Here is a 12,123-nt window from a genome sequence, read left to right on the forward strand (position 1 = left end):
GGGTCCTGTATAAAACACATTAGCAATTCCCAAAGATCAAAGTAAATAGATACTGGAGAAGGTTTTATCCAGCTTGGAGCAATTATATAGCTTCTGCACTGAATCTAGTTGGTAGCTTGGAGTATGGGTGGAACAGGGTCATGCTCCCCAGCATCTGTCTGATTCTCCTTAGTGTGATCATCTCTGATGTGGGAATTGCATCACTAGTTAAATTCAGGCTACAGTGCTGAACCCTCTAGGAAAAAGAATCCTCTCAGGTCTTAAGACATACCATAATTGTAAAAGGTCTAGTTGGTGTTAGCTCATGATGCCATACAAACTCCTATTTGAAGCAACCAACCCCATTTATTAGAAGTTCGTGTCAAATTAGAAGCCGCCTCTGGTCTCTGGACCTACACATAGGACAGTTTGTACCTGCCTCCTGCTTGTAAGAGGTTTGGGAGCCATAGCCTGGTGTATGCTGGGGTGATATCTTGGGACTGGAGCTTCTCAAGCCATCACCTTTGCTCCTGGGTGGTCCTTTCCCAGCTGCCTTCTGGTACCAGTACTTGGGCAAGTGACCAGGGTAGGCTGATGGACAGCTTATGTGGCTGCTCCCCACCCAAACTGACTTTGGGCTCTTCTTATGAATAGAGGGGTAAAGGTGGAGGTTTCTGTTTATTTTGTGGTCTGTTTGTAGGGATTTATTGGTCGGGATTTTTTTTGGTTTATAGGGTTGGAGTTTTTTCTCTTTTCAGGAGTGTGTGGGACTTTCATATTCTGTTTTATTTTATCTGGGATGTTCACATTGGGGCAGCCAATGTAGTACCTTTTTGACCCTGTTCCAAAATCCTATTTCCATGACTGGTTGTTGCAGGTAGCATTGCCAAATCATCAGACACTGTTACTACTAGGATACTAATTTGGGGGCTGGATTTCCCCCTGGAATTACTGCCAGTATAAACACAGCCTGTCACACCTCCTGACCAGAGATGTATGACTGTCATAACACTGACTTTATAAAGCAATCTGGGAAGTAGCACATTTGTTTGTATCTTATTTTCAGTCCCCTCCTTACCAGCCTTTCAATGTATCCAACACAGGACCCATGAGTTCAGAGTGCTTGGGAAACCTTCTGAGGATAACGCTGAGTGCAGAATACTTTGAGAACAAACACTTATCTCTTTCTGTTGTTGGTAAGTTGATGTAGAAGAACGAGAGAATTACACACAGTGAAATGTTTAAAATTCTCTGAGGTGCTTCTATACTAGAATTCCCTGGATTATTCTACTATTATAGAGCTTAGTAGGTTGGATTTCATTGTAAGTAAAGATAGCTTCTACCTTGATTTCCATATAACCTATACTATAGAGTTGTATTTTGGTAACTTAGCCATGATTAGACTTGATTTTGCTATATTTGGGCTCAAATTGAAGTGTACATGGTAGCTTCTAGGCATGTTAAAGCTAGTGGATTTTCTTTGTGATAAGAATGTTTTATAGTAACTGTACACACTACTCTGAAAATTCACTAGCTGGAGCTGTCACTACATTACTTATTTTTGCTCTAGTGGCTTTTCACCTTCTTGGCTTCAGCTTGGTGGAGGCATATACTTAATGAAGTTTAAGAAAAACTAGCTGGGCCCTCTAGCTATGGACTTAGCAGCCAGCAAGTGGTGTGTTTCTGTGAAAAGCATCCCAGAATGCCCTGGAAGGGCACAGTGATATTGATTTTGGGCTATAAACACCTGCTGTAAAATGTATAAAATGGAAATTTGGCCTTGAAAAAGGTCTCTATGCCATCCTTTTTTCTAGAAGGTTAAACTTGTGTCAAAACCTACTTAAAATGTGCTCTTTGCTCAGGCATCTTCAGTCATACACAAAGATACTTTGCAGCTGAGATACATATATCTTACGCCATAAAGCAATTATTTTTGGAAGGAAAAAGCCCAAAACAACTAAAACACAAAACAACAGAAAGCTCAAAATCATAAAAATGGTTTTTGCATACTGAAAACATCCAAGCTAATCTTTAGTGTGTTCACCATCCTGGCAGATTGTCTCCTGAAGAGACTCTGCTGGGCAGGCATCAGAGAAACGTGAACCTGTGCCAGCCACAGGTCAGCGTCCGCATGTTGCTGTTGCCATCTGTCAATCCTGGCAATTTTGACACTGATGACCCATCTGACTGTTCTGTGCTTACTGATCCCCCTTTAGGATTTAACATCTTTCCATGTTGGTGGTTTTAGGGTTTTTTCTGTCTTCAGTCCTTCAGCTGCAATTGTTCCCTGTCCCAGTGTGCTGGTAATCTTACCTTTCTTTCTTTCTGTAGACTCTATCACAGCCCTTTCCTCACTTTGCAATTCTCTGAGCCCAGGGGATGCAGCTGGGCTGTATCAGAGCAGGTTTCTCAAGGAGTTTGCAGAGCAGGAATTACACTTGTTAATACAGCTCTTTGATGTTTATTTGTCTGTAGATCAGTCTGGCACAGCCTGGGAGCTCGATGAGGCCATGGCAGCACAGTGTGGCTATACAGTAACTTACAGCTCCTGGGGTAGCATCGAGTTCCGTGCTTCTGCACTGAGCTGCCATTCTTGCTTAGAGGTAAGTCTGTGACAGACACTTTGACTACAGTGCTCTTGTACACTGACTTTATGTGAGAAATGACCAAATTATTGATGGGCATTAACTGAGATGTCATAATGTCTTGCGTATTTATTAGCAGAAAATAATTTCTTTCTCTTCTAATGTATCCAGAGGTCTGAGAATATTCCATGCTACTGTCATTTGGATGGCCTACAGATGAGCACATGAAGTATATCACAAGTGCCCTTGAAGGGCAACTACTTTCTTGTGGATAACTATAGGGAATTCTATCTGGCAGCCATGTTGCACTCTGCCCTAACAATATTTAGTGTCTGGAAACACATCAGGGTAAAAACTCAAGCTTTGGTATGTGGCTCACTGCTACTATGTCATCAAACACAAAATCAGCTATAGCTTAGGTCTGTTTGGTCTGTTTTTTTCTTATTGTACACTTCTGGGGCTGTGCAGAAGGAACAAACCTGCTGCCCAAAGTATTTATGTTGCTGTGTATATATACACCTACATGCATATATCTTGTATAGTTAATGAAGTTGAAAGTGATAATGCTTCAGTATGGAGTTGCTCTTCTGTGCAGAGGCTGGTGGGTGTGTTTTGTAATTTACTTTTGTGTCACAAGGATAGGTGATGCCCAACTAGGGAAAAATCAGTCTAACGAGCAAATGCTCCCTTTGTCCATGCAGAAAGATGTGTTCACAGTAACTATACAAATCAAAGCATCTCCTACTTCTGATATGAGCAATGCTACAACTCATCTGAAAAGTGCAAGTTGCCACTATGGTCTGTGGAGCCCCAGAGAGTTAATATGTGGAAGTAACTACATGGAGGTGAGTACTTATGGGACAGTGCTAAAATAAGGAGGTAAGTACTGCAAGATACTCCTAGATTGTTTCTAATACATATTCCTAGAATCTAAGCAGCTTCAGACTGCCCCACCATGAGCAGCTCATGAGTGAGTGCACAGTATGCATCTTGAGTGATACATTTATATTATGACTGTAAACCTATATTAGCACTAATAGCTAATCAGGCTGTGAAAAGGTAATCAAAGGGTTAAGCTCATGGATTGAACCCACTGAATGTTGCCCCAACAAATCTTATTTGAGACAACAGAGAGGTATGCTTCCTGAGGGAATTTTCCCTGCTGAATTTGCTGGGGAGGAGTGCAGAAGGGGAAATGGACTCCTTTTGGAAGAGGACATGGGAGTCAAGAATAAACTTCTGGTCTTAACTGGAAATAGAAATTAGAAAGGTGGAAAATAAAAAGAAACTGAAGTCAAGCAGACTATAGGTAAAGTACCAGGCATGGTGACATCTCCATCTAGGAAATGCTGGTTTCCCTTGGAAAAGGCCTGTAGAGTGTTGAAGACAAGGAAACAAGTGCTATCCACAAACCCCTTACAGATGCTTTTTCCCTTCAGGTTTCTGTCAAGAGGGAGGTTCCACAGACTATAAAAGACTTTGTTCAAGATGAACCTGAGGACTGGACTTTTGTCTTTCCAGAGGTAAAACTATTGGTTTTCTTCCTAATAAAAGCTAGTGCTACCTCTGGCCCAACCATCCTTCTATTCTATAACCACACAGTACTTTCAAAAAGTGTTTATTCCTAAGTAGGAGTAGAAGAACTTCTGTACTAAGTGGTTTTAGTATGTTTTTGTAGATTAGATGTACAGACAGCTGTCTGTAGGCTGTGTCTCCAAGAAAGAAATCAAGTCTTCCCCAGGCAAGGGACTGTGCAAAAAAACCCAAAACTTCAAGACCCCATGGCCCAGAAAAGAACAGTGAAGAGGCTTTTTTCTTCTTGGACTCTCTATGTGCAGAGTCTGCAGCAGCACAGTTAGTGCCATTAGTTATTCTCTGATGCCCTTAATATGAAAAGTGTTCTGTATGCGTGAGGTGGGAAAAGCTGGAAGGGTAGCCCGCTAGCAAAATTTAAAGTAGGGGAACAAAACTGCTGGGAAATTCAGTACAGTAAATCATTCGATGTAGTAAACTCGTTACTTTGAACATCATATTTAAACTATTGATGAATTTCACTGAGTAGGCAAAAGGAGAAGAAGCCTCAATATGGCAGGTAGTGTTTCATCAGCCAGAAGAAAAAAGGGCTCTGCTTGTGAGCAATGCTTGGAGTGCAGGCTATGGACTCAACACCACAGACTCCAGGGTTCTGCTGCGAGTGCCACACACTGCTGCCCAAGTTCAGCTGGTCAAGGTTGGTGTGCTCCTTCTGGCCCAGCAAGCTGCCAGGCTGTGCAGGTGTAACCAGGTGTCTTCCTACAGGATCAGGGAATTACCTTTTCTGTGCTGAGGTCAAGTACATTTTACAAATACCAGTGGGTGATCCTGATGGTGGATACTGGTGTGGCATGTCCTGTAGGTAAGGAGGGTGGTACCCTTCTCCAATGCCAAAATGTACAGGGATAGACTCATGACTAATGAGCTGACAGCTTTCATGCCTTGCCCCTAAGATGGTGTGGACTACGCGAACAAAACAATCACCTGGACTGTCCCAAAGTATATTCCACCTCTCTCTGCTGGCGTGACTAGCTTTAAGGATGTGCTTGTGGAAGCTGGTGTGGATCTACGCAAACTCTCTGCCAAGGAAATGGCTTCCAGGAAATATGTGTTGTTGAATGAATTAAATGCAATTATGATGAAGATTCCAATAGGTGCAGAAGGTGGTTATTACAAGGTCAGTGACTTCTATTAGGTGTGAGGCAAGCAATATTCCGGGGTGTGTGTTTGTTTGTTTGTTTTCTGATGAGGAATATTTCTTCATTTTGTTCCTTTCAAATGAAAGATGGGAATGAGGGAGAACAAAAGGTTTGTTAAAAACTCCAGAAGTCCTGACTAAAGATAGCTTTTGAAATCACCGCTTTATGAAGAATTTCTTTTCTTGCAAACACAGACAGAATCCTCCACAGAGCCATTGATTTGGATTTCCTCAGGTTAACACGGAACATTCATCTATTAGTCCTGATGTATGCTCCTTAGAGACAGCTCTAACTGGACTGTAAAGCATGCATGGGTTCTGTTGTATTTTACAGAGACCACTAAAAAGAATGGGAATAACCCATTAGTCCAGCAGACCATGTGCTCTTGGGATGGGCTGAGACTACACATGTAAATCCAGCTGTTTGGTGTGGACTGAGTCCTGGGCAAATGTAGCAACTGCACTTCTACTGAAGTTGCAGGAGCAGCCCTTTCACTGTGAAATAGTGCCCTGCTGCTTTGAAACTTGGGGAGTGGGAGATAATTTTCCAAAGGAAGTATTGAGATAATCTAAGCAGGGATACAAGAGCTCAGGATTCCTTAGTAGAAAGGGCAATTGGTTGGCACTGTAGTTTTAGCTGACCTTGAAATGATCCAACAACTTTAATGCAAAATCATGCCATACTAAAGTGTGCTGACTTGAAATTCTAGACTTCTGTGAGCAATGGACAGCTTGGGGCAAAATACAGCATCAACCTGTTCTTGGAACACCAGTGGGAAGACAGCAAATGGGGGCTAACCAAACACACTATCATGAAGGAAATAGAGACACCATTTGAACAAGTAGAAGTTTCTATAACAAATAGTAAGTAGCTGAACATCAAATTTACCAAAGGTTTTGGTACTGTTAAGAGCTTAATGCTATTTTTCCTTTTCAGATTTAAATCTGAGTGCGAGGCTAATGAATGTGACAGTGGGAACATTCCTCCCAGATGCTGAACTTGTGAACTTAACCATTGAGGGGGTTGCTGTGGCTGTACCTGAAGTTGTTCAGCATGGCTACCTAATACACAGGGCCAGATACACTAATGGAAGTCAAGCATACGTAATTCAAATCCCACTTGATGCACCAAGTGTTAAAAAAGAGGTGTGTACTAAGGCACTGCAGCATCCCACAGTATAGAAATGATGATATCACTTGGTGATTTTTCCTGTCTAAATATGATTTTCCTAGTACATGAGAGAGGCCATGAGAGCATACACCCTGAATATCACACTCACATTCGTCACCCATCCATCAAGTGAGACCTTTGTCATCCCAGTCATTGCACTGTCAGCTGTGAAAGATGCAGGTAAACTTTGTGGAACTTGAGCAAAACTGTACCAAGCTGGCTGTGAACTCTGCTGTGAACTGGATTAATTTCAGCCAGGGATACTGCCAGTCCCAAGGGGCTGTATTAAACCAATGGCAGCTGGCTGAGTCTCGGCTGTTTTGCAGTACTGCCCAGCGCAAGAGGGTTTTGTGATGGGAGGAACCTTCATCTCATTATCAGTCATGGGAATGTGGACCAAAACTGGCTACCTTTCATCTCAGACTGGCACTTGACCCCAGAGGGTGCACAGAAGTACAACTACAGTCTGAGGGACAATGGCACTCACCTGGCAATCTCTGTCCCTTTCCTTTCTTCCCACGTGAACTATGAGGTAAGGCTGCCAACATGTAGCAATTGAAAGACATGTTCTAGCTGTGAGATGTCAACATGACGCACTATATTCTTGAAAGCAAAATAAAACTTCTTTGAGACAGTCTTCAAAGGTGTGATGGAGGATTGTTTTCTGCCCTTGTAAGAAAACTTATTTTTTCCTTGGTTAATTTTGGCAGAAATGGGCAAGGAAAGAAAGAAACATATTCTGCATTTACTTTAAGGCTGAGCATCTTTAATGACAATTATACACGCAATGCAGTTTGTAGTGAGTTCTATTGCAAAACAACTGAAAAAGCTCACTGTGTGAGCTTCTGGATTCAAAAGATACATCCTGTGGGTTTGACTTTGCTCAAGCATCATTACCTTTGGTTTGTGATAACCTGCCCTCTTAGATTTTTGAATGCTTTAGTTGAACAGGTTGTGTTTATTCTCTTGTTTAACCTGTGATTGTCATCTCTAGGGCTTTCATACCTCTGCAATAAAGGCTTCATTCTACTTGACCTTGAAGGATGGCCTCACCTTGGCTCAGAGGAGGGATTTCTCAGTCTCCTGCATATTTTCACCTTCAGAGCTAATACGTAATAGCATGTTGGGGCTGTTAATGCTATTTGAGTTGCAAAACTAAGTCATGCAGTCTGAAATGTTTCTAGATTTTAGAGTTCTGTGGCACTCGATTTGCTTGTCAGGTATCCTACCAGTTAATATGCCACAAGGCAAGCCAAATTAAATATTGGAGTGACTATGCTGCCTAGTACGGGAATGGGGGAGGGAGGTGGGAAAGACTACTTCCCCTCACACCTCCAAAATCAAGAAGCTTTTTTAAAGAGTTTTTGTGGTTATTTTGAGAGTTGAATGAGGTGGGGGGATTTGGTGGAATGTGGGGAGAATCAGCATATAAATTAGTCATTCTAAAGCTATTCTTCAGTATTATGTCTACTGACTATCTTGGCTAGAAAAATCCCTTTGAAGAGGGTGAGAGCTCCTTGTGAGCTGCTAAAAGAACTTTTCAACAAATCCATGCAGAACATCTTTGTTGTTAGGCTACAAAAGCAGCTTGAATCCTGATATTTCTGAAAATATATATTTCTCTTTCAGAGTGCCTGCCCAATGGCACTGTGATTATTACAGCAATAAAACTGGTAGGTGATGAAGACCTGGACACTGCTCTGCTTGTCTTGAGGGACAGACAGTGCAAACCCAGTCTGGTGACAGAGAAGACTGCAACCTTCAAGTTCAATGTGAACACTTGTGGAACAAGTAGAAAGGTAAGGACTTAGTCACATGAATTTTACTCTGCATTGGGGTAGGGTTTATTGCTAGACCTGGCAGAGGTTCAGAGGTGAGCAGAAGCTACATGGAAGTCATAGCTGAAACCAGCACAGTAGTACATCTATACTCTTTTTCTGAGCTTACTAAGTTTGGTTGAGAAAAAGTTCTTATTTTGTAAGAGTGTTTTTTTTTCAAGGTCAGAGGTGCTTTCTGAAACTAGCCTTCTGTTTGACACTTCTGAATTGTTCAGTAGTGGGCTTGAATGCAAATTAATGCTGGTGAGATATACTTGTATGCCTTGCAGAAGCTGGCTGGATGTTGCTAATGACTATGTAGCCAAAGACTGGTGTGGGTACTGTTCCTCCACCAAATACTGTACAAATAGAAAACAGACAAAATAACAAAAAATCAGAACATGCCTAAATTCAGATCACAATAAATGCAGCTTACTTCTGCATTGTTGCATCTCATTCTACTAACTGATTCAGTAAACAGACACAGCTGTTTTTCTCAGGACCCATGCACTCCCTTTCTAGGGTGTTCTGTCATATTCAAGCTAATAAACTTTCTTTTTGACCATGGCATAGCTGTTAGCTGTGGTCAGCTTTAGTTCAGTGGGCATTGGTCTGCTGGCTGGTAATTTCTGGCCATTTCTAAGCATACTCTGCTCAGTGCAATCTTCCAGTCAAGTGGAGGGACGTAGACATTGTGCCAAACACAAATCAGACTCTAATGGGACTCTCTTGTTTGTAATGATGTACACCTTTCAGTTCAACGGCACAACTGTGACGTATGAAAACGAGGTACTCTATTTCAGACCTGGCAATGATACACCCATATACCAGTAAGTGTCATTCCCCATAAAAAGCTTGTACATGTTATTTTTGTTGTAAAAAATCTAATGCTAAACCTATTTCCTCAGACTGAAATTTCTCTGCTTGTATGCAGTCGAGCAGACAGTTGATGACAGATATGAATCTAAGAAGAGCCCACCACCCAGTATTAAACCAGGGTTTGGCTGTCTCACTCTTTCATTGAAGCTTTTCAAAGGTAACATTTATGAGTTACTACTGTAAGATGATGCCTCTGCCAGCAGAAAGGGCTGACTGAAGCCTGAACCAAACACTCACCCTGACTGGAGTGGCCTTGATTTTTCCCTTCTCAGTATCTATATTGAGACAATTTTGAATTAAAATCTTACTCTAATGCATTTTTGCAGAAGGAGTGTCTCACTTCTGGATCCTCAGAGCCAAGGAATATAGTTGAGATTTTTGCTTTCATTGCTGATCTTGCTTTCTTGCCATTCTATCCCCATTTCTTGACATTCATATGCTGTCCCACGTTTTACTATTACAGTGCTAGAGCAAATGGTAGTGGGAAAAGGAGTGAAGCAGAAAGTTCATGAATACTTACTCCATAAAGAGGAAGCCCTAATATCAGTACTATCTTGCAGAGAAATCCTATTCAGAGCCCTACCAGGAATCAGAATATCCTGTGGTAAAATACCTGAGGGAGGCCCTGTATTTTGAAGTTGAGCTGCTCCAGCCTAAAGATGCAAGACTGGACCTAAACCTGGATAACTGTTGGGCTACAAACTCCCAAAGCCAGGACAGCCTTCCACAGTGGCACATCCTCATACATGGGTGAGGAGGACTTCTCTCCTGTTTGGTAACTGCTCAGCACAAGGTGCTGTACCTCAGGTGGGAAGAAAGGGGAAGAGGTAGAAGTCATCTTGGATGCAATTGCTGCTAGGCTGTGGGGCACATGTTGGTGTCAGCACAGTGGCTGTGCCTTCTGGGGGCAGCAGGTCATGTGAGTGGCCAGAAGTGCTTCTAGCTAACAGTTCTGGCTGGAAAGAAAAAACAAGCAACCCTGACTGTGGCCAAAGGGAGGGATCATGAACTGGGGAGACTCTGTTCATTCCCCTACGGCCCAAGGAAAACGGAGGGGGAAGCTCCTCAGTATTTTACCTCTTTGTTGTGTTTGAAGATCTGGTTGAAGGTTTAGATTAAATACATTTTCTCTCACTTTCCCAAACAGGTGTGAAAGCAACAAAGACTCCTACAGAACTGTCTTCCACAAAGTTAATTACAGCCTCAGAGCAAAATTTCCTCAGCACCTAAAGAGATTTGAAGTGAGGATGTTCGCCTTTGTCCAGGGCACATCTCTGTTACAAGAGCAGGTGAGATGTCTCTGTTCTATCTTGAGCCGATAGCAGTCCTGACATGCAAGCCCGGGGTGGTGCATGCAGCCAATGCTGTGTAAGGGCTCAGCTGGCCACATGCTGCCTGGGGCTATTGGACACCTCCTTGAAGGAATAGCACTCTGGCAGGGGTCATAAAGACCAGGCACTTGTGTTTGGTTCATAGAACAAAATTATAGACTCATTCAGGTTGGAACAGACCTCCAAGATCTTAAAGTCCAATCTTTGATTACCGTCATGCCCACCAAATAGTATCGTCAAGTGCTGCATCTACTCATCATTTGAACACTTCCAGGGATAGTGATTCCACCACTTTCCTTGGGTGTTGTTCCAATGCTTTACCACTGTTTCAGTGAAAAAACTTTTACCTAATATCCAACCTGGTGCAATTTGAGGCCGTTTTCCCCTTGTCCTGTCACTAGTTGCCTGGGAGAAGAGGCCACCCCCCACCTTGCTACAACCTTCATATCCTTTGGGGTCGGTATACATGGGGTTCCAAATAAGACTTCCCTAATCTAAGTATTCTTGTCTTGTAGTTGTATTTCCACTGCAGTGTGGTGATCTGCAACACTAAGCAACAGCCTTTAGATGCTTTTTGTCCAAGGAGATGCAATCCTGGACACAGACTTGGTAAGAAAAGAGACATGTCTCAAGTCTCTTGAGTCTTGCTCAGCAATGAGTGGTGTCAGGTCTCAGAATTCTAGTCCTAGAATATGCTGTGCAGGGACTTAAAAGCTGAAATGTCTTACAGCCCACAGTGCACATCCACATGGGCAAGTGTCTTCTGGACCAGTGCTTGTTAGGAAGAAAAACAATCAGGAGAGGTTGGTGTCAATCTTAAATTATACTACTGGAACACCAAGTGTACTGCTGCTGCAATATAACGGACTTGTGTGTACCTCTCTTCTCCCTGCAGATTGAATGCACTGACTTCTGACAGACTAAACAAGAACTACTTTGGTTTATGAAGTTGCAGCTGGGTGGCCTAAGCAAGCATAGCCTTCAGCCTAGATTCACAAGTAAAGTAAATTAAGTAGATCTGTTTCTGCAGTATCTACAGGAAAAATAGATTGGCAGTGTCTACCGAAAAAAGGGTCAGCTAACCACTATTGGGCGTAACTCTAAGTTAAATTAGTGTTGTTCTTCTCTGTTCCTCTACAGCATTAAACTCTTTGTTCATCTGACCTAATCTGATTAGCTAACATGTCTGAAACTTGTGTTACTTTGCAGTTAGAAGCATCTGTTTTGGGGTAGGGGAGGAAGATGGCAACAGGTGTGAACTTAATTGTAAATCACTTTGAGGGTTTTTTTTTTTTTAAGCTTCAGTATGAACAAAGGACTGCAAGGAGCTTAAAGTCAGTAAAAGAAAGTGAGGTTTTTTTTAAGTAAGATGGGGATGAACATCCTTGATCCTGCAGTGGCTGCTGACAGGAAAGCTGTAAGCTGTGATTCTTGCAGGAGTGTTGTGGCCTTGCAATGTCAAGTTGCCTTCCCTAGGTGGCTGAAACCACTCAGAAGTAGCATCAGTGACTGCTTAGCTGAGTATGCTGTCAGCCTAAATGGAAACAATCTTTTAGTGAAGACTTGTATTGTCATTATTACTATTACATGGACTCTATCTGCAAAGTGTTAAGGATTCTTCCTTGCTAGA

At 42.3% G+C, this 12,123-nt stretch overlaps 1 protein-coding gene across 1 annotated transcript; it reads left to right on the top strand.

The window, feature by feature from the left end:
* The first annotated feature begins 1,087 nt into the window (after positions 1-1,087).
* LOC121666803 lies at positions 1,088-11,440 on the top strand. Its single transcript, XM_042032746.1, has 20 exons — positions 1,088-1,175; positions 2,455-2,582; positions 3,266-3,409; positions 4,004-4,087; positions 4,627-4,794; positions 4,863-4,959; positions 5,051-5,274; positions 6,006-6,159; positions 6,233-6,441; positions 6,529-6,646; positions 6,793-6,998; positions 7,461-7,578; positions 8,096-8,265; positions 9,040-9,113; positions 9,192-9,319; positions 9,723-9,912; positions 10,310-10,451; positions 11,009-11,102; positions 11,224-11,296; positions 11,389-11,440. The coding sequence occupies exons 1-20, from the start codon at positions 1,088-1,090 to the stop codon at positions 11,438-11,440; spliced, it is 2,661 nt and encodes an 886-aa protein (XP_041888680.1).
* Positions 11,441-12,123: the final 683 nt, after the last annotated feature.

Source organism: Corvus kubaryi, unplaced genomic scaffold (genome assembly GCF_017639235.1).
Source record: "Corvus kubaryi isolate FWS band 111438036 unplaced genomic scaffold, C.kubaryi_AGA036_p1.0 37354, whole genome shotgun sequence".
Lineage (NCBI taxonomy): Eukaryota > Metazoa > Chordata > Aves > Passeriformes > Corvidae > Corvus > Corvus kubaryi.

Bases quoted from the DNA above. Each gene is read 5' to 3' on its own strand.
- LOC121666803 (XM_042032746.1), top strand. From the start codon at position 1,088: ATGAGTTCAGAGTGCTTGGGAAACCTTCTGAGGATAACGCTGAGTGCA. The intron at 4,960-5,050 runs GTAAGGAGGGTG...CTTGCCCCTAAG, and splicing joins TGGTGTGGCATGTCCTGTAG to ATGGTGTGGACTACGCGAAC. The intron at 7,579-8,095 runs GTAATAGCATGT...TTTCTCTTTCAG, and splicing joins TTCACCTTCAGAGCTAATAC to AGTGCCTGCCCAATGGCACT.